The 27,852-nt window shown below is 43.6% G+C and overlaps 1 protein-coding gene across 8 annotated transcripts in view; it reads left to right on the top strand.

Annotated features, from left to right (window-relative positions):
• Positions 1 to 27,852, top strand: part of dock9b (dedicator of cytokinesis 9b) — a 41,188-nt gene that overhangs the window by 9,019 nt on the left and 4,317 nt on the right. For 2 of the 8 annotated variants that reach the window (XM_041031916.1, XM_041031911.1), the window contains exons 1-45: positions 4,389 to 4,572; positions 6,211 to 6,327; positions 9,210 to 9,299; positions 10,386 to 10,468; positions 11,348 to 11,417; positions 12,340 to 12,435; positions 12,817 to 12,951; positions 13,086 to 13,260; positions 13,594 to 13,649; positions 14,174 to 14,248; positions 14,365 to 14,505; positions 15,033 to 15,371; positions 15,473 to 15,555; positions 15,792 to 15,914; positions 16,012 to 16,091; positions 16,195 to 16,382; positions 17,004 to 17,069; positions 17,313 to 17,405; positions 17,654 to 17,765; positions 17,979 to 18,097; positions 18,915 to 19,001; positions 19,106 to 19,195; positions 19,352 to 19,467; positions 19,807 to 19,876; positions 20,005 to 20,130; positions 20,251 to 20,322; positions 20,415 to 20,561; positions 20,749 to 20,832; positions 20,959 to 21,070; positions 21,196 to 21,374; positions 21,501 to 21,608; positions 21,828 to 21,939; positions 22,118 to 22,248; positions 23,214 to 23,328; positions 23,418 to 23,484; positions 23,598 to 23,645; positions 24,161 to 24,297; positions 24,585 to 24,700; positions 24,799 to 24,936; positions 25,079 to 25,261; positions 25,353 to 25,466; positions 25,650 to 25,865; positions 25,978 to 26,035; positions 26,819 to 26,925; positions 27,642 to 27,764. In XM_041031916.1, the coding sequence (XP_040887850.1) occupies positions 4,456 to 4,572; positions 6,211 to 6,327; positions 9,210 to 9,299; positions 10,386 to 10,468; positions 11,348 to 11,417; positions 12,340 to 12,435; positions 12,817 to 12,951; positions 13,086 to 13,260; positions 13,594 to 13,649; positions 14,174 to 14,248; positions 14,365 to 14,505; positions 15,033 to 15,371; positions 15,473 to 15,555; positions 15,792 to 15,914; positions 16,012 to 16,091; positions 16,195 to 16,382; positions 17,004 to 17,069; positions 17,313 to 17,405; positions 17,654 to 17,765; positions 17,979 to 18,097; positions 18,915 to 19,001; positions 19,106 to 19,195; positions 19,352 to 19,467; positions 19,807 to 19,876; positions 20,005 to 20,130; positions 20,251 to 20,322; positions 20,415 to 20,561; positions 20,749 to 20,832; positions 20,959 to 21,070; positions 21,196 to 21,374; positions 21,501 to 21,608; positions 21,828 to 21,939; positions 22,118 to 22,248; positions 23,214 to 23,328; positions 23,418 to 23,484; positions 23,598 to 23,645; positions 24,161 to 24,297; positions 24,585 to 24,700; positions 24,799 to 24,936; positions 25,079 to 25,261; positions 25,353 to 25,466; positions 25,650 to 25,865; positions 25,978 to 26,035; positions 26,819 to 26,925; positions 27,642 to 27,764 (5,214 nt within the window). In that variant the 5' untranslated portion in view covers positions 4,389 to 4,455. Of the gene's footprint in view, positions 1 to 4,388; positions 4,573 to 6,210; positions 6,328 to 9,209; positions 9,300 to 10,385; positions 10,469 to 11,347; positions 11,418 to 12,339; positions 12,436 to 12,816; positions 12,952 to 13,085; positions 13,261 to 13,590; positions 13,650 to 14,173; positions 14,249 to 14,364; positions 14,506 to 15,032; positions 15,372 to 15,472; positions 15,556 to 15,791; positions 15,915 to 16,011; positions 16,092 to 16,194; positions 16,383 to 17,003; positions 17,070 to 17,312; positions 17,406 to 17,653; positions 17,766 to 17,978; positions 18,098 to 18,914; positions 19,002 to 19,105; positions 19,196 to 19,351; positions 19,468 to 19,806; positions 19,877 to 20,004; positions 20,131 to 20,250; positions 20,323 to 20,414; positions 20,562 to 20,748; positions 20,833 to 20,958; positions 21,071 to 21,195; positions 21,375 to 21,500; positions 21,609 to 21,827; positions 21,940 to 22,117; positions 22,249 to 23,213; positions 23,329 to 23,417; positions 23,485 to 23,597; positions 23,646 to 24,160; positions 24,298 to 24,584; positions 24,701 to 24,798; positions 24,937 to 25,078; positions 25,262 to 25,352; positions 25,467 to 25,649; positions 25,866 to 25,977; positions 26,036 to 26,818; positions 26,926 to 27,641; positions 27,765 to 27,852 lie in introns of those variants that run through there. The other 6 variants (XM_041031913.1, XM_041031910.1, XM_041031914.1 and 3 more) reach the window with 5 other exon arrangements.

Here is a 27,852-nt window from a genome sequence, read left to right as displayed (position 1 = left end):
AGGCAGAGAAAAGAGGGAGAGAAAGCAAAACCCGGACGAAGAGGAGGCAGGAGGAGAGCGCGGAGTAAGAGCATCTGAGCATCCTTATCCCCCAGCAGAAGGAAGGAAGGAGGAAGGAAGAGGAGTCGAAGAGTCAACGCCCTGCTGTGAGTGAATGAGCGGCTCAGCTCCTCTGCTCTGCGCACTCATCCCTCCATCCCCACTGAGCCGCACACAGGAGGATACGACTCAGCGGCCCAGCGCTTGAGCTGAGATTTGCTTTCGAAGATAGGGGTTGTGGGAATCCTCCTCGACTATGGAAAATAAACCGAACCTCTCCGCACACCTGTGAGAGGACTTTTTCTAGATGTGGAAGAGGTAGAGGTTGAGAGATCAAGTTGGGGACTGCTGCACCTGCCTGGAGCTGAAATTAAAAGTGTTAAGAAACAAGGTTCTGGCACTGAGAGCCTTTTTTTTTTTTTGTCGTGCATGGGTGGCTGGCTGTGAGAGTTTGGTGCCACCATGGGATGCACCACCAGTGTGGTTCTATTAGAGGGGCTGCGCTCCATCCTCGAGAGGAATTGTGGCTACGTCAAGGGGGCGATGGAGCTGGGGGCTCTGGAGGAAGAAGAGGAAAGTCTGAGTCTCAGGGGATCTCAGCTCTGGATTCCCACCACTGCTCTGGTAAAAGCTCACTTCAAAATATAACCTCTTTGCTGTCGTGTATTGTGGGTAAATTCTGAGTCCTTTTGTTTTGAAACCAAATTGGTTTGCTTTGCTTTTCTTTAAGATTTTGATCTGTAAATCTAATGACTAAAGTTACAGTAACTTCTTTTTTTTTTCCTCCATATAACACATATGTCTTTTTGAGAATGGAAACCAGTTGAAAGAAATGCATACTTTACAGATGGAGGGGGGAAAACTCATCAGATTAAACATGAGTTACCGCACACGTCAGCAGAATTTGGCTAATAATCTTCCTAATAGACTCCCCCGAGGAACTACATTTAGAAGTCGAGTGTACATCTCAGTGCCCCCCCCCCACCCGATCACACAATTACTGGAGAAGCACATCAAACACTTAACATTTGGCTGCAAGCAAATGTAAGTTGAGCCGCAAGATTTGCGCAAGTTTGCTTTTACTGTGCAGGGAAACTAAAATCTAGGTCTTGAGATTATTTGAGGGTTTTCTTTCCCTATATTCACGTTGTCTTATGCTCTGCTACATTAAGCTACTTCCCTCAAGTTAGCTCCATTAGCCTGCAGCCTGACCCGTGTTAAGTCCGACCGATTTAATGGACAATCAATAGCGAGGGGGGGTTAAGAAACACTGCTGGTGCACATTGAGTCAAGGACATTCGCTATAAACCATTATCACTTTTAGAGGCAGTGTTTCCTTTGCGGCCATTGAAGCTGTGGCTGGCCTCCCATAACCTTTCCCTTAAAAACAACAGTTACATCTGCAGTGGCAGTGGAATATATCTCCCCATTAATATCTAAATTATAGTGATTTTCAAGTTGGAAAACACAGGAGGCGTCCAGGACTGAGCCTCGGTCTCAGCAACCAAAATGCAGATTCTGACATCCTGTGCTTCCTAAGGAGACAATATATTATTTATAAAGCTGGGAAACATATTTTATGTTATTATAAATTAGCTTCAAGTAGGTGTGTAAGCCTCCCGTTGCCATGCCGTTGCCATCTATGTATAAATTGTAAAGCCTCTGGAAACTTTTTTTTTAAATAGTTAAATAGTTTTTTAAATAGATGGATATTTATCGATCCTGTGAGGGAAATTGACATAAATTTTAAGGATCTCTCTCTGTAACATGAAATATTTATTAATAAATAAGCAACAGACTAGATTTAAGTTAGGGAAATGACCCTTAGGTCTAGGGAAAAATTTCACAAGTCCTGCTACACTGAGACAAACTTCATCATCACTTTGTCATTCTGGTCCTGGGAGGCAAACTACGTATCGTCTCTTTGTCAAACAGGAGACTGAATGAATATCAGTGTGTTCTGTATCTACGTTTAGTTCCTGAGGACTGATCCCGGACCGATTCAGGGTCTTCCTGGGTTTCAGCTGATGTTGCTGTACAGTTTCGAAGCCAAGCTCTCAGCACCTCTTAGTCCTCTGACATCATAGGGACTTTGGAAACTCCCCTCTCTTGTGTCACATTTAACTTATCCCATATGTTTTTCCATAGACTACTTTTTATATGATGTACTACCTGGAGGAAAAGTAAGATTATATTGACCATAAGCCAGACCGCTGATTTCCTCTTTGGCTTAAAGGCAAGATAATGGCTTGTGACACATAAGCAAGTTTTAGGTCAGGGAGCTAAACTTTGCATGTGATTACTGCATCTGGGTTGTGTAGCATGTGTGTGGAGAGGGGTGGGGGGGGGGGGGGGGGGGGGGTTCTTTCTTTCACTTCAGGCGACACCCTGACACTTTCTCTCTCTCCAGGGCGCCTGTTGCAACGGTTGGTTCCCAAACATGACGTCAGCCGGCCCTTATGCAATTCTCCATAGAGCTGTGTGATGCTCTAAGTTTATATGTATGTGTGTATGCCTCTTGGGAAGGGTGTGTCCTAATGGGTCCAAGCTGTGTAAAAAAAAAACAAATGGACGCCTCCTCATCCCTCTCTCTCTTTCTCTCTCTGACAGAATCTTTTTTTTTTACGTCACACTCTTGCACAGATGGCCATGTAAACTAATTTGCACTCCCATCATCACCCCCCCCCCCCCCCACCGTCATACACACAGTCAGACACAAACTCGCACATCCTCGTGCTGCTGGCTGGCGCGTTCCCAGTGATAGCTCCAGGAAGCGTGAGAGCGCTCCTAGAGCTGTGGGTGAATGAAGCGGGATGACCTCAGAGCAGCCACGGGCTTTTGACAAGAGGCTGATTATCATGCTGAGCTGGTGACGCTGTCACTAAGGCCTCCGCAGGACGATGGGGACACAGTACGGCCCTGCAGTCCATTAGGGACTGAGGCAAGAGGAAAGTCAAGTCCAACATTTTACAGCCTCTGAGCAGTTTCCTGTCTTTTTTCTTTTTTTTCTTTTTTTTTAAAGAAGTAATTTCACTCAGTGGTGCTTTTCTGCAAGTCCCTTTGAAGCAAGTACAGTTAAAACAAGTTATGCAAATTATGCACAGTGCCTCACACATCAGAGAACCCTGCAGTACAAAAAGTGAAACTCACACACACACACACACATACACACACACCCCTTGCCTGCCTTTGTGCAATGATCCTGAAACTGCAACAGAGAGAGACGACGGCCTTTGAAGTCATCCTGACCCGTGGCATCTCTCCGACTCTCTGACACCCCACACTCCCCACCCCGCTCTGTGTGCACAAGAGAGCCCCTTACTCCTCATCCCACAGATATAATTGGATGAGTTGTAAATCATGCTGGTTGAGTCAGAACGATTCAGTGGCTTGTAAACACCAGTGTGGTTTGAGAGCTGTAGAATGCAGCATGAGAGAGAGAGAGAGAGAGAGAGAGAGAGAGAGAGAGAGAGAGAGAAAAATGTCTTCAGAAAACAGGATTAGCATAAATTTAACCACAGTAATTCCTCACTGAAAACTTTAAATGTCATCATTCTGAAACACGCACTCCCAAAATAAATAAATAAATAAATAAACGGCTAAGCCAAGGTCCCACCTTTGTTAAAAAACATTAAAGGGCGAGTGATCCCCCCGTCAGAAAGAATGCTGACTGGATGGAGAAACAAGGGGCAGTCTCAGACTAGTTCCTTGAAGCGGCAGGACGGTGTGGAAGTGTGTGTGTTGCACCTCGGAGCCGGATAAGGGGGGGGGGGGAGTGTGTTTTAACAGACCCCGCTGTGGGTGCCTGCTGCAGCGGATACGGTGCAGGAACGGTTCAAAGCAGAGAAAAATATCAGTGGGGAGTAGAACTTATCAACACAGATTGAGTGTCTGTCAGTAATACTGCTATTGTGGCTGCTAATGGTTATTTTTTTCATTTTAGAGAGTGTTGTATGTTTTTTTATCCATTCCATATTCATTGGTATGTGCAAGGACAGGCTATAATCTAACATGTTACAGAAACTTTTTCCCCTCATGCTCTTTTCTTCTATGTTTTCTAACTCTTGCTGTTTTCAGCTCATACACAACAGGCAGGTGGAGCAGGCAGACGTGATCTCTGGGCCTCTGCTAAGTTTTTAATGGGGGAGTGGTCCTGCCCTCACAAATCACAATGTACTGTACATACACATATATCCACCCCTCACAGCTGTGCAGCTGTGAGGGTGGGAGGGGCCCTTACTCTTCTGATGAGAGTCAGAGAGGGAAAGAGAGAGAGAGAGGCAGGGCTATTGTGATCGAGTGAGGAGGGAATCTCACAACCCTCGCAGTCTGCAGGCAACTTTGTACCATGGCGGCGTGCGTGCAGTGAGTCTCACACCTGAGTCTCAGGCTGAACAGGGACGGGGACGGAGCACCATGCAGGGCCGGGCAGGCAAAGCCCCCAAAAGGGAGATGGTGATAGAGTCTCCACAGCAGTACAAGAGCCTGGCTGAGATTGAGGCAGAGGTGGAGGCTGGGTCACAGGTGGCAGCGGTAAGTCTGTGCTGTGCCATCTCTTTTTAGACAGCAGCAAAGTTTTTTTTTTTCTAGAATCCTCTCTCTCTCTCTCTCTCTTCTTTTTTTTCTAAATAGAACCAATGTGATCTGATTGTTTAAACAAGGTTTTCTTTCTTATCTCTTAGATTCCTTCTCAAGAGTAGCTCTGAGGATTTTTTTTTTTTTTTTTTTTAAAGGGGTTGGACGGAAATGGAAAATAGCAGCTTCAGGGTACACCTCTCCGGGGGTTTGAATGTTGATCTTTTTTTAGGAAATGGAGCACTTGTGGCTCCCTTTGTTCATTGATTTCTCCTGTGCTCAGAGTCAGGGACTTTTGACAAGTTGGCTGCAGTGATAAAGATCAGAGGTTCACCGTAAAAGCACCAGGCATTTTTTTTTTTTTAGATGAAATGATTTGAATTCTTCAAGAAGAATTTTCGGCTTTACTATTTTGCAAAATTTGAATCAATCAAATCAAGATTATAAACCGAAGTTCTCAAGTTAGGTAATTAACCTACAATAATCTCAATCATCACTTAACTGTCTTTCCACCATATGAATGTGAAATAATTACTGGCAAGTCACACAGTTCACAGCTGCTTGTTGTTATCTTCTGTCTGAATGGCAATCATCCAGTTGGAAACCAGAGCAGACGATTTTCTACTTATCACAGATGATCTTTTACATTCAAAAGGCCTGAGCGATAGGCGGGGGTATTTTTCATGACATCATTGGGAGGATTGGTTGAAGGAATCAAAATGAAAATCTACGGTCGGACGTCTGTTTAATTGGCCTCACTTTTGTTCTGTGTTCATTGGATCCGGACCAGGAGGCTAATCCAAATAATCTGTGTCACATCCGCGCCTAGTGGCCACATTCAGATAACAACGACTTAGAAACGTACACAGATGGGCAATGATTCCTGGGAATATTATGTCTATTTTCTGATTTTTCTGTTTTCCATTTTTGTTTGGGTTGTTTGCAATATAGACAACAGACTGAAATATTTCAACAGCAACGATTTGATTTCTATTGAAATGTTATACAGACACTCATGGACCCCAGAGGATGAACCCTACCAGACTTTGGTTTGGACTTTGGGAGAACATGCTAGTGGAAACCTCTGGTCTTTTCTGTGGAATGTCAGAGCGATGGAGGAGTTTACTCTCTGCTATCTCAACTACTGTCAAGCATTGAACTTACAAAAGCCCTCTCTGTTATGATGGAACATAAGGATTTACTTTGGAATGAGTGAGGCATCGGTATGAGGAGGTACTGCCCATTCTTGGAAATCCTCATATGAGAATATTTGTGAGCTGCGAGGACCGTTATTTACAATCTGGTTCAGGTTTTGCATGTGAGCTCATGGCACAGTGACTGGTACCCACATTCATCTCTGCCTCTGTACCAGCTCCTGCTCCTGCTGCTGCTGCTGCTGTAGATGTCAGCCAGTTATTCTGTGAAAGGACAATGGCAACTTGTTGTCCACATCCCAGATTTCCCACTGTAACAACCCATGCAATGACACCTTTATTATTTGTACAATTATGCATAGAAAATAATAGAAAAAGTTGGCGTTGACTACAGCTTTGTTATAAATCACCTGACATGATTTTTGCTCGTATTCTCATTTAGGTAAAGCCGAAGATCATAGAGCCTCTGGATTACGAGAATGTCCTTCTACAGAGGAAGACCCAGATCATCAGTGATGTTCTGCGGGACATGCTGCAGTTCCCCACGGACGACTTCCAGGTATTTCTGTTTAGCCCCCCCCCCCACCATAGATCAGACTCAGTGACCTTGAACCTGGTGTCGATTAAAGCTATGCCCACGCTGAATGATGAAAAGTCAATTTCACCAGCAGATCACTGGCATATAGGCAAATTATGATATCACCTGAGGAGAGCTGCGTGTGAAATTAGTCACAAGTCTGACTTCTACACATACAGCAAGTAATGGTTGGCTCAGGGGCTTATAAACATTTACACGCTCGGTAGATCTGTTGCATGTGGAGCTCAAAGGCTGTCTCCACATTACATCACCGTGGCCTTGAGAAGGGATCTCAGCGTGGTCCGCTCTCAGTGTGAGCGCGAAAAGAGAAAACACAAAGAGGCTCATGCTCAAATTTTTGTCATTCTTTAATTCTTGATGTCTTCAGAAAAAAAAAAGACATCAGAAGGAATCAAACCTTCTAAGTCTGATATTCAACATTTCTCCAATGAAAAGACCAGAACCAACCAATTAATCGATCCCAACAACAAATATTGTGTGTGTGTGTATCTGTAGCCTGATATATCTTATTCTTCTGTGCCATAAAGCTCCATACTTGTCCAAAAATAATTAAAAACGCATCAGTGAGACACACTGTTGCACTGGATGACATGTTCCTTCATCACGATGAACATGGGCGCTGTTCATTTTACCTCAGTCCCACATACACCGTCCTGCTTTTGTGAATATTTATTAGAGCATCAAATGTGTATTAATCTGTGGCTGAAAATAGTCCCAGACAAAACTCAGCTTCAGTTTCCTCCTGTTTGTGTAACGTTTGCCAAAAAACAAAAAGAGGCCAGAAGTTTTAGGAAATCGCTGAGCCTTTTATAAAAATAAAACTTTGTGTTGCAGTCAAATTATAGACGACAAAATTACGACAACAAAACAAGAGAATAGAATAGACACGCTTGTGAATTGGAGTTCATAGCAACAGCAGAGTGTGTGGTGGGAAATCCACAGCCTGCAGTCTGTTTTCAGACCATTTCACAATCAGTGGATGATGAGTGGTTTTCATTACAAGGCCGTCTACAGTGCACAGCCATTAGTAACTGCCCAGGACTGTGTGTGAGCGTATATATATGTGTGTCTGACCCACTCTGTCCATCTGTCTTAACCTGCCATATGTTTTACATCAGCGGGGCTTAGAGAGGAGGAGAAGAGGGGTGGGGAGTCGGCCAGACGTGTGGGTCTAGTATGTGCACGTGCAGCACAGATTCACACACTTATGGACACACACACATGCACATGGTAACAAGGCATGCAAAAGAAAGCATCGGGGGCAAAGGGAGGTAAAATGAGGTGAAGTGTTGAGTTATGGATTATCACCATTGTTTCGTTATCACCGTATTGTGGTCAGGTCAGAGTGAAAGGAATCTTTTGGTCACCCAGGGGCCTTCAAATGCTTGATCCTGCACACATGTAACCGTACGTAGGGACACGTATAACAGTCGCTTTCATCTTTCGAAGCAGAAAGAGGTCTGCCCAGATATCTCCACGTTAGAAAATTAAATTCCTGCCTGGCATCGCCCTGTCTGCCCTGCAGCGTCGCTACTACTGCTGCTGCTGCTGCTGGGAACAGACTCCTCTGGCCCAGTGGAGGCCATCAAAGCCCTGGTTTAATGACTGTGAAGGGAATGCTGTTAATTGGCAGCCAGTAGCTCTTCTCGCTCTCTCCGTTCCTTGACAGCTATGCACTTTGGTCAGAGTTTCTCATGAGTGAGAGCTCAACCTGACAGGCTGTGCGCGTTGAACGCTTTGTTTTCGAGTGAACTGGTGGAAATGCATGCTGAGAAGTAGGCTCTAAAACTCGCACTAGCGCAGCTGAAGTGCCTATGAAGTGTCGTACTGTGAAAAAAAAAAAAATTCCATTATCTAATCACCCTTGAGTTTTTTTTTTTTTTATGATCTCAGCCCCTGCAGTGTCATCTTATCCTGCTCACATTATATTAAAATGAAAGCAATAGCTTGATGTTTTTGGGGAAATATTCTCTTTCTTGCCCAGAGTTTGATGAGAAGATCAACACTGCAATCATGCGTGTATGCTAAATACTGTATGATTCATGAGATAATATGAATAAAGTGGTTCAGTAAGATAAAGGTTCAGTAACTATATATATTTTCCAGCGTAAGAACAGGAGATTTATGACAAATCTAGGTCATTGTGTCACTGTGTCCCACTCATCTTTGTAGGTTGAGGAGAAAAGCAGAGCGCTAAGTGGCGCTAAGCAATGGTGGCTGCAGCGTCCAATAGCTTAGAAGAAACTTGCCAGCCCAACAGTCTTGATGCCCTGAGGTGCCTTTTGGCTCCTTGGTTATGGATCCTCGCTCGCCTCTCTTTGGCTGTATCCATCTTATAAGGCTGGCAGGCGGACGAATTAAGCACTGGAAGAAGAGAAGGGCTGCAGTGGGCTTTTTTTTTTTTTTTTTTTTTCTTGCTCTGAGCATTTCAAAAGAAGAAAAGTACCTCCTTTCATCTCGATTTACACATATATATAAACGTTAGATTTGAAAGAATATTTCAGTATTTTTGGGAAACGCTTGTGATGTTATGTGTGAGGCGTTGTGGCGTTAAAACTGCAGTAACAACAAGTGTTGTTAGCAACTGCACAAGCACACTTAGTGGGAGGCTGGTCCGTTGCTCACCTTCATCTCCGACCATCATCTGAAGGAAAATACAAAGCGAATCACCCTAATGGGATCAATAAACTAACCTAAATGTACACTCAAAGCTGGAGATGGGTCTGCAGTGTGAATGAATTCACCCTGATGTCTAAAAAAAAACACTAGCAGGATGAATCTGCTGTGCCAGTCTCCTCCGTCAGTCTGTTTCTCATGCCTGCTTTCCACCTCTCTCTCCTCAGATCTCCACCCTGCGGCGCCAGGGCAGGACTCTGTTCTCCACCGTGCCAGAGACTGCTGAGAAAGAAGCTCACTCACTCTTTGTCCAAGAGGTAAAACTAACACGTACCTGGACATGCAACCTGCTTTGTCCATTCTTTATCCGTACTTCAGGTATGCCTCGCCCTGAACACTCATCAGAAACTGGAGCTCATGTGTTCAGCCAGTGCTGAATAGATGTCAGAGAAAGCCAGCGAGGAAGAAAAATGTTTCCTGACCGCTCACATGAATTAGAGACAAAGGAAAACCGATACAGTCCTTGTCAGAACTGTTGCCGTTAGCCTTTAAATGAACTTCCACTTGTGCTTCTCCGCCCCTCACATGTTTCCTGACAGCGCAGCGTATTGGCCACAGATGGACTCCGCATTTCTTTGGCGGGTTCGCGTCATGTTGTTTCAGAGGAGCTGTGCGCTGGGGGGCTGGTTGGGGCGCGGCCCTGATAGGGGATAGTCCCCCCTGGCTGCAGCCAGGAATTACTTCATAACAACATCTGGAGCAGCAGTGCGTCCTATTACAGACGAGATGTTCTGTTTCAGAATTTATTTTTCTACCTTTTAGTAACCCCTTGCCTCACCCATCATGTGTATTTTATGAATTCGTAGAATTGATGAACACATACTGAAATATCACACACCAAGTGATGCCACTGGTGTTTGTTATAGTTGTGTCACATGTTGCTCCTCTCCTCTCTTCCATTATTTTCATTGCTATTTGCAGAAGGAACACAGTGATCAGGCTGCAAGCGCTTTCCTGCAGCTCCTGTAGTTTAGCAGTGGCTAACATACTATATAGTAAGATGGGGGTTATTATGAGGGAGGAAGGGAAATCTTTAATTATCGAGCTCCTCTCTTATATTAATCCTGTTTCAAAGGGGTTTAAGTCAAAGTGTCCAAGACAGAAATACTAATATATAATGCTGGATGCATTTCAGTGGCCTTACTGCTGAAATGTTAAGTCCATCCAAGAAGATTTCTGCTTATGAAAATAGTTTTTGGATGGTTGAAGTTGAACATACCGCTACTTTTTCCAAGGTCTTTTCAGAAACCCGATCCAGTCTGTGTCTGGACCATGTATGCGACTTCATTTTCTCTGGCTGAAATGACCCCATCACCCCTGTTCTTCGATTTCTGTCTCTGCAGTGTATCAAAACCTACAAGTCCGACTGGCATGTGGTCAATTACAAGTACGAGGAGTATTCTGGAGACTTCCGTCAGCTCCCAAAGTGAGTACTTTGTATTCCACGGGAATACAAACACAAATTAGCCTTTGTGAGGACGTAAAAGTCCCACAAACATGAGACATGCTGCCTCTTGTTGCTGTTAAAATCAGCAAATAAAACAGATTTACAGATTTTAATAGTAAATTCATAATTAAATGATGATTAAAATGGGTTCATTTACAAACCAAAATGCCGTCTTGCTGTTTAAGTCACACTTTTGGAACTTCTCCAAAGCTTTAAATAGCAAATAACTACACTGCGGAGGTACTCAGGGAATACTGTAAATCTTATTGTGTACACAACTCAGTGAATGTTTTAGCCAGAACCCTAGAAACACACGGAAACCAGCGTCTCGGAGGCTCCGAGCTCATCCGCAACAAAAATAGAAGGCTTCCTATGTTTTCCTACCAAGGATGTGCAGGGTTATTCTGGGACTGCTGTTGACTGATATCATTAAAACGTAAAAGGAAATCCCACAATGCATTATGGGTCCTAGGTTGAGCCACTTTCCTTAAGGACAGGAATGTGCTTTACAGATGTTGTGTGTCATGTTTAAAACATTGTTGAATAAAAACTAGACAAGCCCTGGCCTTGGCCTTGACACTGTTTTTACTAGTAGTTCCCCCAGAGCAAACGGGGTCCTGGGGTCAAAGGTCAAACTGTCCGTCTGGGGTTTGAGCCACTCATAAGAGAAGCAGCTGCCGTATTCCAGCTAAATCCTATAAAGCAAGAAGCATTTTTGAGAAGCCTTGGAAAAAAAAAAGCTTTTACGCTCTTTGCCGTGTGTGTGTGTGTGTGTGTGTGTGTGTGTATGTTGGTACAGGTGAGCTCTCATAGTTGTCTGTTGAATATTTACCTTTTGCTGATGATCTTTCCCCTCAGTAAGGTGTTGAGACCTGAGAAACTGGCAGCTCACCTATTCGAGGTGGATGAAGACGTGGAAAAAGATGAGGTTAGTCCTTTAAACCCATTAAGCTTTCTCTCCTCTTCATTTCACTTCTTCTCTGTTATGATCAGGCCCCCTCGGTGACTGTCCTTGAACTCCTTACGTCCTATTGTTTTGGTTTCTTAGGTTTTGTTCAGCATTTCCTGTTTTATTTTGACGTTATGTCAAGTTACTTCCTGTCTTTGTCTTTTTTTTCCCCCTCCTTGTTGATTGCCTGCTCTGCCCTAATGTGTGTCACCTGTTGCCAGTTACCTCTTGTGCATTTAAGTCTTGTTGCACCTCTGTGTCTTTGTCAGTTGACTGGTAACTGCCTCTGTCTCAGAGCTTGTTCTAATGTTTGCTCCTGTGTTCTTTGCCCTCTGTTCATTTCTTTGTACTTCTTTGGATTTACCTTTATTGCTGTTTTAATGCCAGTTAAAGTCCTGTGTCACAAACACTATTCCTTAAATTCATTGCCCAACCTTTAGCTTGTTTTCTTCCTTGTTCTCAGCATTCTCGCCGTTTATCGTCGTGACATCTGTAGCATTTTCGGGGCACAGGCCTTCCCAATAATTACCTCGCTTTGGGCATTGATTTAACTGAAGGCCAGTGACCTTTTAATGGACACACCGTCATGGCTGAAATCCTCTTGAGATTAGAGAAGTGCTGCGTTGATCTTAATGTTGATCTTAATGAAGAGGATTCTTGTCAGGAATGAACAGGCAGTCAATGCAGACCTCTCCTCCCGCTGGCCTTGAGGGCAGTCAGCAGTTTTTTAACCTCAAAGCCTCAAAGCATACTGTGTAAATCAATGTATGTGTGTTTTTTATCATTAATGCAAGATAATATAGTATATAGATGTTTGCAGTTCTTGTCTTTCTATGTGTGTTTTTGCATTAAAAGGCTGAAGACATGCATTAATGTGTGTGCTCTGCTTTTCCTCCTGCAGGACACGGCCTCCCTGGGGTCTCAGAAGGGAGGAGTGTCTAAACATGGCTGGCTGTACAAAGGCAACATGAACAGTGCAATCAGTGTAACTATGCGGGTGAGTGCAGTACAGAGGAGCGGCAGAATGCAGCTGCCCTCCCTCATTCTTCTCTGCTTTGGCCACTAAAAGAAAACAAAGCCTTTCACAGCAGCTTAAATTCTCTGGCATTAATAAGGATTACAAAGCGTTCAGATAAGAAAGTTGTGTTAATTTGTGTTTTTTTTTTTAATAGAGGAACTTAACAACTCTTGACAGTTTAACCAAGCAAGTTGTTGGCTCAACTTAATCTACTAAGTTTTTCTTCTTCAGAGCTTAAGCTGACACAGTTTTTCTTTTCACCCCTGGGTACTCCCATGCCCCCTCTCCACTTCATGGTGTTTTTTTTTTTCCAAGAGAGGATTTTCAGGATGTTTATCATTCTCTGTTTTCATCCTCTAGTCCTTCAAGAGGAGGTACTTCCACCTGGCTCAGCTCGGAGATGGATCGTACAACCTCAACTTCTACAAAGATGAAAACACCTCCAAAGAACCCAAAGGAACCATTTTCCTTGACTCGTGCATGGGGGTCGTTCAGGTGAAACACCTTACTCACCAGGGCCTTTGAAACCACAGAACACAAAGTTTGATTTCAGAAAAATTAAAATGTAAATTAAAATTCTGAAAGGATCATAATACATGAAATCTACGTTTGTGCTTCTCTTCTTTTAGAACAGCAAAGTGCGTCGGTTTGCCTTTGAGCTCAAGATGCAGGATAAGAGCACATTCCTGCTGGCTGCAGACGGTGAAGCAGAGATGGAGGAGTGGATCGGCACGCTCAACAAGATTCTCCACAGCAGCTTTGAACAGGCCATGCAGGAGAAGAGGAACGGAGACCTGCACGACGGTGTGTTCTCAGCAGCTCAATTAGTTTTGCATGTATTTATTTGCCTGCCTTATCGTGTTTTTGTGTTTGTTTTCATCTGTTTTTGTCGCCGTGGCTTTTGATGCTCGCTGCACCCTGCAGCGTCTTCAATTTGTCTGTTCCCCCGTGGAATCATTTCTCTCTCCCGTAGGATGTTTTCTCAGATAAATCGCTCATGCTTGATAAAACAGCTTCATCACCACTTTCTCATGTGTTTCTCCTTCCCTCTTCACAGCGAGGGACGAGACCAACACATCATTATGTTTTTAATATAATTGCCTCAGCTAACAGAACTCGTGTTGATCTCTCCAGCAGATGAGGAGCATGGAAAAACAGACCTCTCCTCTGGAAGTTTTCAAGACAACTTTCAGGTAGCCTGTTTTTTCCATCTACACTAACATGTTAAAATGGGATTAGGGGACTAGTTTGTCCATACCATGTCAAGGTGCTTTAGGTGTCCAGATGACTTCCCCTTGAAAACAGCAAGCTGTAACTGGAGCTTTGCTTTTAGCAGATTAGCTAAACAGCTGTATTTTATTTTTATTTATTTTTATTTTTTTTGCAACCAGGTCCCCACATTTTCCTGTTGGTGCTAACCAAGCAAACATCTGGTTTACTGTGCATGGTCTCCAAATGTAGAAGCCAGATGAGAACAAACATTGATGCTGAACAGGAGTCCAGCAGTGGAACGTGGCACTCAAAGTCTTAGTCTGTGATTTGCTGTATTTACACAGTTAACATAAGGATTTAAAGCTACTGAAATGAATATTTAATATCAACAATAGATTGACTGTATAATTTGAAAGAAGCCACTTGAGGGGAGAGAATTATTATTTTTTAAAATTCTAATCTATACAGGGATGCTGAAGCACATTATTTGCTTTGTTTTTAACAGACCGCCAGAGATATTGAGTCCAAAATGAGAAGTGAAGCTCGCCTGAAACTCTTCACTCTGGACCCTTACACACAGGTGAGGAGGATAATACCTGATAGCAAAGTCCTGTGTGTTCTGTGTGAGTGCTGTTTGAATTCCCACCAGCACCACTGTTCATTTTAAGCCTTTTACTCAACATCTTGTTTTCACAGAAACTGGACTTTTCTGGCATCGAGCCAGACGTGCGGCAGTTTGAAGAGAAGTTTGGGAAGAGAGTCCTGGTCAGCTGCAATGACCTGTCTTTCAACCTGCAGGGCTGCGTTGCAGAGAACGAAGAGGGACCAACAACTAATGTATGTTTCAGAGAAAAACCCAACAGTCAAATAGAGTCACTTGTGCTTATTTATATATTTTTATTTATCTGCTTTTATCAAAGCTGACATATAAAGGTGCACATCAGAAATCTGGGAAATCCCCCGACCCCCACCCCACCATCAAAACTGGTGCTATTGGCAAAGGGAATGGTTGCTACTATGGCAACCAGCCTGGGCCTCCCACCATGCATCAGCACCAGTCTGAGGCTGGTTTCCCTCCGTCACACTCCAACCTCTCTGTCTCTGTAGAGGGAGTCCTCCTCTACGCTCAGCACTCAGCTGGGAAACCACAGGCATTAGCTCTGGTTCACTCACACATACTACTCTCTCTCTCATGAATGGGTTTGTGTAATGGACATACATTACATCAATGGTTCATGTTGCCTTGATGGAAAATGAGAAGTGCATTAGGAAGGATCAGTATAGATTGAACTGTTACTTTCTTTTTTCTCGCCCGAACTCTCCACCACAAATATATTTCCCCTTCCTCTTGTCTTCCATCTAAGGTGGAGCCTTTCTATGTGGTCCTGTCCCTCTTCGACGTCCAGAACAGTAGAAAGATCTCAGCTGACTTCCACGTGGATCTCAACCATCCATTGGTCCGACAAATGACATCAGGACAGCAGGACTCTCAAATCAACGGCAGCACAGGTGATGGTCTGCTGGCTGGTCACAGGCTGGCCAGTGGGCTCCCGGAGGGGGCTCTCCAATACCCCAAACAGGGGGTGTTCTCAGTCACGTGCCCCCATCCAGAGATCTTCCTCGTGGCCAGGATTGAGAAGGTCCTGCAGGGGGGGATTACTCACTGCACTGAACCCTATATGAAGAGCTCAGACTCTGCAAAGGTACTGCAGAGATGACGAGGACGTGGCTGTAAATACCAGTGTGTTCAGGTTATTTTTTGCATGATTAATCAGGAAAATAAATCCCCTGTTTTCTTGTTTAGATGGCTCAGAAGGTGCTGAAGAATGCAAAGACTGCCTGCAGCAGACTGGGACAGTACAGGATGCCATTTGCTTGGGCTGCAAGGTATTAAAAAAACAAAACACTGTTATTAGCTTGAAGTAATGGTTTGACATTTTGGGGAATAAACTCATTTATTTTAGGAGTTAGATGAGAAGATTGATGCTGCTGTCATGTCTGTATGCTTAACAGAAAGCCACCCGTTCAGAGCCATAAATCTTTAAACCGCTAGTGTAGAACTGAAATGTGCTTTTTCTCCAGTAAATTCAATGTTTTTTGGGTTTTTTTTTCTGTCTCTGCAGGCCTGTGTTCAAAGACGCGTCAGGAACTCTGGACAAAAACGCTCGCTTCTCAGCTCTCTACAGACAGGACAGCAGCAAGCTGTCAGACGAGGACATGTTCAAACTGCTTACTGACTTCAGAAAGTCAGTTTTCTTTTCCCCCCCCTCTCTCTTTTTCAAACATCACTATAACTTGTTTTGATATGTTTTTAATTGCTGTTTTTATCTGATTTCCCATCAGGCCAGAGAAAATGGCCAAACTCCCCGTGCTCTTGGGCAACTTAGATGTAACTATTGACAACGTGGCACCGGATGTGACCAGTAAACATTTAAAAAATATTTACAAAATCTCTTTTAACCAACTATTTATAGTTCTAACACTTAAAGCTTGAACCCTGTGACTCCTCTCGTTTCCTGCCGTCAGACTGCGTCACTTCCTCCTACATCCCTGTGAGGAACTTCGAAGGCAACGGGCCGGGCAGCGCTCTTCTGGAGGTGGAGGAGTTTGTCCCCTGCATCGCTAAGTGCTCCCAACCCTTCACCATCTATAAGAACCACCTCTACGTCTACCCAAAACACCTCAAGTATGATGGGCAGAAATCCTTTGCTAAGGTACGTAGAGTAAGGATGCATAGCAATACATAGGAGAGACTATATCTTTAATATTTAGCTTTAATATTTAGCATATTTTATCCTCAACATGTAACATAAAATATCATTTCAAAACATATGACTGATTCTTTTTGGAAGGTAATGCTTTTGTTTGGCAGGCGTTCTCTTATCATCATCGTTTAATATTCCTGTTTAGCCTACGGGACAACTGGCAACCGCCTCCAGCTCATTGAGCCAAGCAGCAGAGCTGGATAGAATTATCCTTGCACAGAGCAGCAGCTTCTGATTAATACATTAATAGTGGGATGTTATTTTCACTAGGTCAGCTCCATATAGGAACCCAACCTGCCTCCTCCTCCACCTCCCTCCCTCCCTCCTCTGCATCTCTGCCCTCTTTTATTTTAAATGAGAGCTGGCAATCCTTAGCCTGAAATATTTTCCCCTCTTTTTTTTTTTTATTGAGTAGACATCTAAAGTGGACACAGCATTGAAAGCGTCTGGCATGAAATTGCTTCTTGGCCAAGAGAGATGTCATGGAACCGGTTCTTGCTTTTCCATTATAATCTGCATTTTTTTTTTTTTTTTTAATTATTATTTTAAATTTCTGTCTCCCCTGTTCAGGCGAGGAATATCGCTGTTTGCATTGAATTCAAGGATTCTGATGAGGATGAAGCCCAGCCACTGAAGGTGCATTAACACATCATATCATATCAGTTTCATTTCAGTTGTTGGCAGTTGGGATTGGGACTCGTTGGGTTTTGACTTAAACTTGATTTTTGCTACCACAAACCCTCTTAAATCACTCACTCTTTCCACTTTAGAACGACTCTATTCACACAAGTGTTTCTTGCATGAGTAGGACTGAGTAAAAACACATCCTGGTCTTTTGCTCATGTTTTATTATCTCCTCCTTTCTGCATCTACTTTCAGTGCATCTACGGTCGTCCAGGAGGTCCCCTATTCACTAAGCAGGCGTATGCAGCCATCCTGCACCACCAGCAGAACCCTGAGTTCTACGATGAGGTGACATCTACATTCATACTACTCGTACTCAGTGTTATTAGTGTAGTGTTAATAGCGTTAATTAATAATCTTAACGGCTAAAGCACATCAGGATAAGAGGGTACCTCTCACCCTTTCTCATATTGTTTGAGCTCAGTGGAAAATCCTCTGCAGGTATTTTTCCACTTTCAGTTTCCTGAACAAAGCTTCCTCTGTATCAGGGAACCAACAGCAGGAATCCGTGTTTTTCTTTTCCCCCTCACCTTCAGATAAAGATAGAGCTGCCTACTCAGCTGCATGAGAAGCATCACCTTCTCTTCACCTTCTATCACGTCAGCTGTGATAGTAACAGCAAGAAGAAAGACTTAGTGGAGACTCCAGGTAGGAGCTTTCAGTCATCGCTTCTCCCACAGATTTTTATGTGTCACAAAATGTGATACAGGCTTCCTCCGCGCCGTGTGGCGGCTGTTTTATGAAGATCCCCAGTAGGTGGAAATGTTTGAGATTCTGATCTTCACGTCCACGCTTGCAGCAACCCCAGTATATTATCACTGCTTTTACAGACAGGTGACTTTACCTGCTCTCCATCCACAGTGGGTTCAGCCTGGCTGCCTCTGCTGAGAGACGGCAGAGTCGTCATGAATGAACAGCAGCTGCCTGTGGCCGCCAATTTACCCGCTGGGTACCTGGGTTCCCAAGATGGTGTCACCAAGGTGGGGCAAAAAAAAAAAAAGATGAATATTAACATTGGATTATTATTATTATTTTTTTTTAATGCAAGTCATTATTTGCTGCAGTGTTCTTTCAAGGATGTCAATGCTTTAGTTATTTTGTAGGTCAAAGTATTTTCCACTGTTGCTCTCAGACAGTTTTCCGAACGATTACGTCGCAGTTAATGGATGAACATCTTATTAACGATGATAGGATTTGGGGGGGCGGTATAGAGATCCAAAAGGCTGGGTCATCAGATGCTCGCAAATCTGATTAGTATTAAAATGTAATCCATTAAACATAACAATGAGTAGCACATAACCACTAAGGCCCCCTTAGTCTTGCTGATGCAGGGCTAATAGGTTTATTGTAAATGTCATTAAAATTCTTGTATAATGTATACTAAATACGCAGTGTGTGCATAAGGCTTTAAAATTCAGCTGCATGTGTAAGAGGCACTTTTCTTTCTTAAACCCCAAACCGTTTTTTGTGTTTGTGGTTTCACTGTTTAAATAATTCAAGATGTCACTTAAGGCAGCTTAAATATTAAAATTTTATAAGTTAAAAAAAAAAAAAAAGAATGCTGGTAGATCATGCACAAAAAAGAGATTTTTAACAAAATGAAGGAATAATAATGGTATGAAATATGTATGTCATTAATTTTCAGACACTTCTCAATCAGTCATAAAAAAAGGGAGCAGTGTTAGACTCTAGATCACTGATTTGTTATTGTACACACATTGGCTGGTTTTCTTATTGATTGACACTTTTTATTCAGTATCCAGCACAGTAATTATTGCCCCCCTCTTGTTATTGCAGCACTCTGGCTCTGAGATCAAATGGGTAGATGGAGGAAAACCCCTGTTCAAAGTCTCAACTCACCTTGTTTCCACAGTTTACACTCAGGTATATACACACATTGACCTACGTCCACTAATCTCAGTGGTGGCAGGGTGTTCTGGTTCCAAAATAAAAGTGAAAGGTGTATTTAAAATAATGTTTCCCTTTAGGATCAGCACTTGCACAACTTCTTTCACCACTGTCAAAGCATGGAGATGTCCGAACAAGCATCAGAAGGGGAGCTGGTTAAATACCTGAAGGTACGCAGAGCTCCGTTTGTTTCCAGTGCCCCCGAGGGAAAAATGGAACACACCCTTTTTCTTCACGCCCCATCAAATTCAGTCTTTCTATCCAACATTCAAGAGAATATGAAAAGCCCCAGTCTACCTTTTTTTCTTTTCTTACTTCCTCCCTAGAGTCTCCATGCAATGGAGGGTCATGTGATGGTCAACTTTCTGCCCACCATCCTCAACCAGCTGTTCTGTGTCCTAACCAGAGCCACACATGAGGACGTGGCTGTCAACGTGACCAGGTATATATCTATAATTATATACATACAGCAGTACCATCACTTTTGTCTTGCTCCCACTCCAGAGAAGCATATTCCCATGTTTTCCTTTTAATCCTTTCTCTCATTAGACCCTCACCTATGGCTCACACACTCCGTGTATGTGTCTTTTAAACCCTAACTTGTGTGCGTGACTAGTCTTTGAAGCCCTGTAGCTCAGCGTGTGAATGACGTGTCGTCGCCTTAAAGTTAATAAAGGTTATGTCTATATTTGGTTTCTTCCCTCTCTGCCTCACGTCCTCCTTTCTTATTCTTTGATATTTTAAAAGTCATGAAGGGTTTCTCTTCCTTCCTCCTTCCCAGGGTGATGGTTCATGTTGTAGCACAGTGCCATGAAGAGGGGCTTGAGCATTACCTGAGATCTTATGTCAAGGTGCAGTCCTTTTATTATCCTATTTAGGCTGACCATAGCCATAATAATGTTTATATTGCCCATGTTTCTGGAGAAATTAAGATGATAAAATCTGATTTTTTTCTTTTTCTCTCCCTCTTTACTTTCAGTTTGTGCTTAAGCCAGAGCCTTATTCCTCCACCAATGTAAAAACAGTTCATGAGGAGCTGGCTAAAGCCATGACAGCCATACTCAAGCCATCTACTGACTTCTTAACTAGCAACAAGCTGCTAAAGGTAACCTACATTCAAAGCTTACAAAAAGTGGAATAGCTTTTTTTGTATTTTGTTATCATAACTCTTACGCATTTAGATTGGTGGTTTTCTTTGCACTGACTTTGCGTGTTTGCGTTGCAGCACTCCTGGTACTTCTTCGAAGCTCTGGTGAAATCAGTGGCTCATTATCTCATAGAGAGCGGAAAGGTCAAGGTAGGTCTTGTTTTCGTCGTCTCCTCTTTTCTTTAACCCTTTTCCTCTGAGCCTAAATCCCTCTCCTCTCCTCCTCTTCTCCTCTTGTCCAGCTGTCGAGGAACCAGCGTTTTTCTGCCTCCTTCTACCATGCGTTGGAGACTCTGGTCAATATGCTGATGCCACACATCACCCAGAAATACAAAGACAACCTGGACGCAGCTCATAATGCCAACCACAGCCTGGCAGTCTTTATCAAGGTTGGCAGTCCTGCCTGCACCTGCAATGCAGTATTGAGATTTATTATGTAGATGAGTTTAGGGCTGTACTGTAGAGTTATACATAAATCATCCTTAATCCAGATTATATAGATCAATTCAAGGAGAATTCAGCTGTCACATGTTTAACGTGTGGTCATTTAACTATATTTGTTCCCCTTTCACTCAGCGCTGCTTCACCTTCATGGACAGAGGCTTCGTATTCAAGCAGATCAACAACTACATGAACTGCTTTGTGCCTGGAGACCCCAAGGTTAAAAGACTCTGCTGCTGCCTCTTCTTTAATGGTTTTATCCGAGTTATTGCACATGAAGTTGAAGCTAACTTAAAGCCTTGTAAGCCTCTTTAAAAGGTGTTTTCTCTCTTATGTTCTGAACAGACGTTGTATGAGTTCAAGTTTGAGTTCCTGCGGGTTGTTTGCAACCACGAGCATTATGTTCCTCTGAATCTGCCCATGCCCTTCGGCAAAGGCAGGATACAGAGGTTCCAAGGTAAAATAAAAGGAAAAAAAAAAGGAAAAAAGATTTGCAGCATTTCAAGTAGAGTGATATTTGTGATCTTATGTGACAGTTATATGTTTGATTTGAGATTTATTTCTGGTGATTGACCCCTGCAGATCTCCAGCTGGACTATTCTCTGACCGACGACTTCTGTCGGAACCATTTCCTGGTGGGGCTGCTGCTCAGGGAGGTGGGCGGGGCTCTGCAGGAGTTCCGAGAGATCCGTCAGATCGCCATTCAGGTGCTCAAGGGGCTGATGATCAAACACACATTTGACGACCGCTATGTTGCAAAAGTGAGTTCTACTGTTTTTGTTTTCTTTTTTTTTCCTTTTTTTTTTTCTTTTTTTTTAGCCAACAAAATTTCCTACCAATTAGACTTTTGTCAGAGTTTGTGCAACTTTTTTGATTCACCGTTCCAGAGCCAACAGGCCCGGCTTGTCACCCTTTACCTCCCTTTGTTTGGCCTGCTCCAAGAGAATGTCCACAGACTGGACATCAAGGACTCAGCTCCTCTCAGCAACCACAGTGTAAGCCTACCACCTAGTGACGGGAGCTTGAATTGCAGCTTAAGTATCTCCAAGTGCCACACTTCCTGTCTCTCCAAAACATTAATTACTGGGTTAATGACAGCTCAACATGTCACTCACTTGAACTTTTTAAAAGCACTATCAGCTGAGAGCATGCTTTTATTGTCGTTTCACAATAAAAGCCCTTTAATGCTTTGTTGTTTTTTTTTTTTGTCCCAGAATGCAAGGGAGGACTCTCTGGTGCCGAACTCCATGGTGACTCCTCAGAAACCCGGGAGCTGCATAGAAAATGCTCTCCACAAAGATGTGTTTGGGGTCATCTCTGGAACAGGTGACTCCTTCCTCCATTATCAAACATAAACACAGAGTCAGAACTAATCTTTGAGACGGTCAGCTAAGGCTTATTTCAATTTATTTTTATTGTGCCGTGTTTGATGGATGCGTCGATCACACACAATATGCCTGTTTGTCACCACAAACTAGTCTTCCTTTGTGTCCTCTCCCTGCAGCGTCCCCTCACAGCTCCACTCACAACGTGAGCTCAGTCCACCACGCGGACTCCAGAGGCTCCCTGGTCTCCACGGACTCCGGAAACAGCCTGCTGGACAAGAGCAGTGACAAGACCAATTCCCTGGAGAAGGTACGTGGATGCGTGAAAGATCAGATTTTCACTTGGAATCATTTTTTTGGCCTTTTCGGTTTCCTCTACCACTAACTGCACACCCACAATTTTTATTTTTTTTTATCTTAACTGTATTATCTGCACCCTTGGGCTTCCATGCTCTCCTCCCACCCCCTCCCCCAGAGCTCCCACACCCCTCTTCCTCGCTCTGTAACTTCCCAACTCCACCACAAAGAGAGATTTACGAGGAGGCACTCGGTCAACGTGCCCCCTCTCCCCTTGGACCCCGAGGACCGGGTCTCGCCTCTGAACTGCGCAGCTAAGCGGGTCACCGTGGACTTCTCCCAACTCACAGTACCCCTGCCTCACCTGCAGCAGGACAGTGATAATGACAAGCAGGCTGCAGGCCAGAACGCGGATGGGAATCATGAGGAAAACATACCTATACAAGTATTCAGTTTGACCTCTGTGACCTCTCCACCTGCAACTTTTGGCTAGAATTGTACAGAGTCCAGCAAACTTTCTCTTTTAGTTTTTTTTTTGTCTCCATAAATTCTACTTTAGAAAACATGGAGTACTCTGTGGTTTGCACACATCTGTACAATATGTCCCAAAATCCTCCCAGCATTCCTCCAAACATTCTCCTCCTCTGAGTGTCCCATATGAGGGAGTGTGTTTTTTTTTTACCGACGCGGAGGTTGAACTGACCTCAAAGCCTTTTTCATGCTTTTCCTCAGATGTTATGATGTAGCATGCAAATGAGTTTCTCCAGACTTCCTGTTGATGTTGCTATCTCAAAGCACAGAGCTGCTGCCCCCCTCTGATGAATCTACTTGACATTTCTCTCCTCTGAAATGTGGCTTGATTGAGTGGTGTTTTAAATCTCTTTGGAGTTTAGATTTTTCTGTGACTCTGTCATCAAATAACTCAAACTTTTTCTCTTTTGTTTGTTCTCTTTCTCTGTTTTCTTTCCTATGCATCAGAACCAGTGTGCGTCGGCTCTGGGCAGCACCGTGCTGCGCTGTGACAAACTGGACCGGGATGAGATCAAAAACCTGCTCATGTGCTTCCTGCATATTCTCAAGAGCATGTCAGAGGGTAGGGCAGTCTCTTGCACTTGGTTTTGACACAATTGGATATTAGCAACATCTTTTCTTACTGTTTTCTTACCATTTTATCACCCTCAGAGGCCCTTTTCACTTACTGGAACAAAGCAACGTCCTCAGAACTAATGGATTTCTTCACACTAATAGAGTAAGTACAGAAATATGCAACCTCTTTGCGCAGCAGAGGCCACGATATCCTTAAATTTAATTCCTGTTGTGGATCACTCTCCAAAAATGCCACTGCTTGTGTTTGTCCTGCAGAGTCTGCCTTCATCAGTTCAGATACATGGGGAAGAGATTCATCGCCAGGTGGAGTACACGCTGCTCTGTCCAAGGAAATGAGATGGTGTCACATACTGAAATGATGAAATAATTCTTGAACTGAAACGAATAATATTTTTATTATCTATGAGATAATCGGACTTACACACTGAGCACAGACTTACAAACAGAAATTTCTCACTGACTCTTTTAACCCCCGTGCTCTTGGTTTCTTCTTCTCTCACCTGTAACAATGCTGGCAAGTTGTTTTGGGGTTTATATCCCAGCCTCGGGCCCCTCTTCTCTTGCATGGGTAAGAGATTGCTGTTTTTTATTTTTATTTTTTTTCTTACTTTGCTTCATTAAATCCCTGATGCTGCCATGTGTCTTTGTCAATTTTAAAACCACATTACATCCTAGCAAATCATGAATCTGCTGTCTTTTTATTCCCTGCTAATTTCTTTCTCTCATCCTCTTGCATGTCTTCATCAGTGTATTAACTTTGCTGTCTTGTGACAACAGTTTAACTAAACAGTAATGATGTTTCTCCTCTCCCCCAACAGGAGCCAGGAGGGGACGGGGCCCGTGGCTCCAGACAGGAAGTCTCTGACTCTCCCCGTGTCTCGTAACAGGGCTGGGATCCTGCACGCCCGCCTACAGCAGCTGGGAACTCTGGAGAATGCTCACACCTTCAACAACAGTAAGCCCCTCCTGCCTTAACTTTACGGATGATGGCGGTGGGAATAGAGTCAGTGTTTTGCTGACCTCTAGTGGCAAACAGTTGTAGTTGCAAAAAAAAAAAAAAAAAATAATAATAATAAATAAATCACAGAACTTGTCTCCTTCCGCTCATAATTTCCACTAATAATAATTTCCAGATCAACAGATCCAGATGAACGTTTGTACAAAGGATGGTTTGGGTGCAGCTTATTTCTAAATTAACAATCCTAACCTTAATATCACTTTGTGCCTGTGCTTTGTGTTCAGTGTACTCTCATACAGAAGCAGATGTGAGCAGCCAGTGCCTGCTGGAGGCCAACGTGTCCACAGAGGTCTGTCTGACAGTCCTGGACACGCTCAGCATCTTCATCATGGGATTCAAGGTATTAACCGAGACAGACGCTAAACCGTAATACGAGACTCTTAATGTGTCTTAATTACGTTCTGGATTAACAGTCCTCACATTCTCCTGTGTCCACAGACCCAGCTGAACTCGGACCTGGGTCACAACCCGCTGATGAAGAAGGTTTTCCAGGTGCATTTGTGCTTCCTGCAGATCCCTCAGTCTGAGGCCGCCCTCAAACAGGTCTTCACCTCACTAAGGACCTTCATCTACAAGGTGCAAATGTTTTCCTTTCTAGTTTCATTGTCTCTTTAATGGTGTCACCTAATTGAATCTATTATCTTTTTCTTGATAGCCCAGTTTTCTCTTTTCATTTGCCACATGTGTCACATCCTGTGTCTCTCCGTGCATCCTCCAGTTCCCCTGTACCTTCTTTGACGGCCGGGCCGACATGTGTGCCTCCCTGTGCTATGAAATCCTTAAGTGCTGTAACTCCAAGCTGAGCTCCATCCGCAGCGATGCCGCCCATCTCCTCTACTTCCTCATGAAAAGCAACTTCGACTACACGGGCCGCAGGTCTTTTGTACGAACCCACCTGCAGGTACGCGGTCCTGACAGCGACTTTGTTGTGTGCTCAAAACCACAAACTAGCGTCTAGCATTGATTTGTTTGTGCCTCACCATTTGCCACAGGTGGTGATTGCTGTCAGTCAGCTGATCGCTGATGTCATCGGCATCGGCGGAACCCGTTTCCAGCAGTCGCTCTCTATCATCAACAACTGTGCCAACAGTGACAAGAACATCAAGGTGAGGACTGGATGCTGCCTCACAAAAATATGAAATATTAAATACATTCTTTTATAGAAAGTTTTCAGATGTTTGCTATGTTTGTTTCCAATTCCTGTTTTTCATCTGGCATCCATACTATTGTCACAGGCTTCATGTTGTTAAGACACAAAAGGCCTGATGTGTTGCTCTTGTACTTCTCAGCACACAGCGTTCCCATCCGACGTGAAGGACCTGACAAAGCGCATCAGGACGGTGCTGATGGCCACCGAGCAGATGAAGGAGCACGAGAACGACCCGGAGATGCTGGTGGACCTCCAGTACAGCTTGGCCAAGTCCTACACCAGCACGCCCGAGCTCCGCAAGACCTGGCTGGACAGCATGGCACGCATCCACAATAAGAACGGAGATCTCTCAGAGGTAGTTTTTTTACAGCAGTTTGTTAAAATTCAGTTTTTAAGCTCAGTTGTAGTAGTGGAACATTAATGCTCTGCTTTTAAACTTTTATTTTTCTTGTGTACTTCACCTGCAGGCAGCCATGTGTTACGTACATGTTGCCGCTCTGGTGGCTGAGTACCTGTGGAGAAAAGGTGAGTCGAGGATGTAAGAGTGTGTGTCTCTTGGTAATGCTATGCTTCCTCTGACAGCAAATAACCACTGACCGTTTGAACTCCATTCCAACATTTTTATGATCCTTCTTTACAGAGGCCATATAAGTCATGAGTCACTGGTAAGAATGAACACAGTAGAGAGAAGATTATCCTGCAATGACTGATGACTATGATTAATAAACTGATAATAAACCTGATGTACTAAAGAAAGATGACGGGCAGCAATAATAGTGCTGTATAAATTACATCAAAACTAACCGTGTCTGCAGTCAATAACGCTGATTCCTCCTCATGTTGGAATGGAACTATAATACAGCAAATCAATACACTAATAATGATTTGGAAAAAAACAAATTTTGCCATATTCCACACAGACACCTACACACAGGATCATACTCTTTCATCTGCCACCTGAGTACTTCTTGTCCAAGGGTCATGTGTTCATCCCCGTGTTTAAAAAAAAAAAAAAAAAAAAAACCCAAACGCTCCAGCGCTGCATTCTCTAGATAAGATCTCTGGTCATGTTTCTTCTCTATCAAACCAGCTCACACTCTGGAGGGGGATGTGTTGTATAATCGTTTTCCCCAAAAGTCAACAGTTTATTGTCAGGTCAGAGTCTTTTACGAGTGAGCTGAACTCCCCCCCTCAGACCTTTCCTTTATAGAAACACAGTAATGAGACATCTTGCCTGGATTTGTTGTCTACAAATCTTTTTTTTGTTGTTGTTGATGTATGTCTCTGCTTGTATTTACTCTGTGTTAGGTATGTTCAGGCAGGGATGCTCTGCGTTCCGCGTCATCACTCCAAACATCGATGAGGAGGCGGCCATGATGGAGGACGTAGGGATGCAGGATGTTCACTTCAACGAGGTTGGATTTTCCATTGCGATCTCTTCTACCTGCCGTAGACTGTATACCTGTATCTCCCAGTCCCTCTGTGTTGACCAAGTATTTAGTTTTTTTTTTTTTTTCCTCATTGGCATCACGTGTCACATAATAACTCTTATCTCTGTGAAGAGTATCAATTGCACTTAGTCCATGAAATGAAAAAGCAGTAGACTTTGACACAAGGCTTGGTACGTGTGTTGTTTCTGGATCAAAACCCCTGAGCTGGCAGAATGAATAGTCTTAGGAAATCTGACATGTGCTCCTGGTCATGGTTGGGGATTCAGTGCCTTGCTCGTGGACACTCCAGCAGGGGCAGAGGCTTGCTGAACAGAAGCCTGAGACCAGGTGTTCTTGTAAACGGATGTCCCAGAGAAATTGAAAGGGAACGGTTGGAGAATGTGTGAGCTTTTATGAGTTGGTCAACAGATCTGTAAGGTAATGAAAAGTGCTTTTACTGTCCATCTGCTCTGAGAAGCTTTTCTCTTTATAAGATGGACTCAGTGTTATCCACCAATAAAACAGTAGGAGATGATGCGTCCACTTCCTCCCACCTCTGCTGTCTTTAGAGGGACATTCTGCTCAGTTTAAGTTCACTATAACCCCCAAGACAAATAAGAACAAGCAGAAATGTCCCCTGTTTGCAACAATTAAATGTTCTGCGAGTTTACAGTCCTTCACCTGTGTGTCTGTTTGTTCAGGAGGTGCTGATGGAGCTGTTGGAGGAGTGTGCCGACGGCCTCTGGAAGGCGGAGCGTTATGAGCTCATCGCTGACGTCTACAGGCTCATCATCCCCATCTATGAACAGCGCAGGGACTTTGAGGTAATCTGCGCCAGTTCTATGCAGGAGTCGCTTTACATAAATCTGCCAGGCAACATGTTGTGTGTCTTAGATTTAAAAGGTTGTCCAA

The sequence above is a fragment of the Toxotes jaculatrix genome, chromosome 24, assembly GCF_017976425.1.
Source record: "Toxotes jaculatrix isolate fToxJac2 chromosome 24, fToxJac2.pri, whole genome shotgun sequence".
NCBI lineage: Eukaryota > Metazoa > Chordata > Actinopteri > Toxotidae > Toxotes > Toxotes jaculatrix.
Note: the sequence above shows the minus strand (reverse complement) of the source record. Positions and strands in the feature narration are given on the sequence as shown.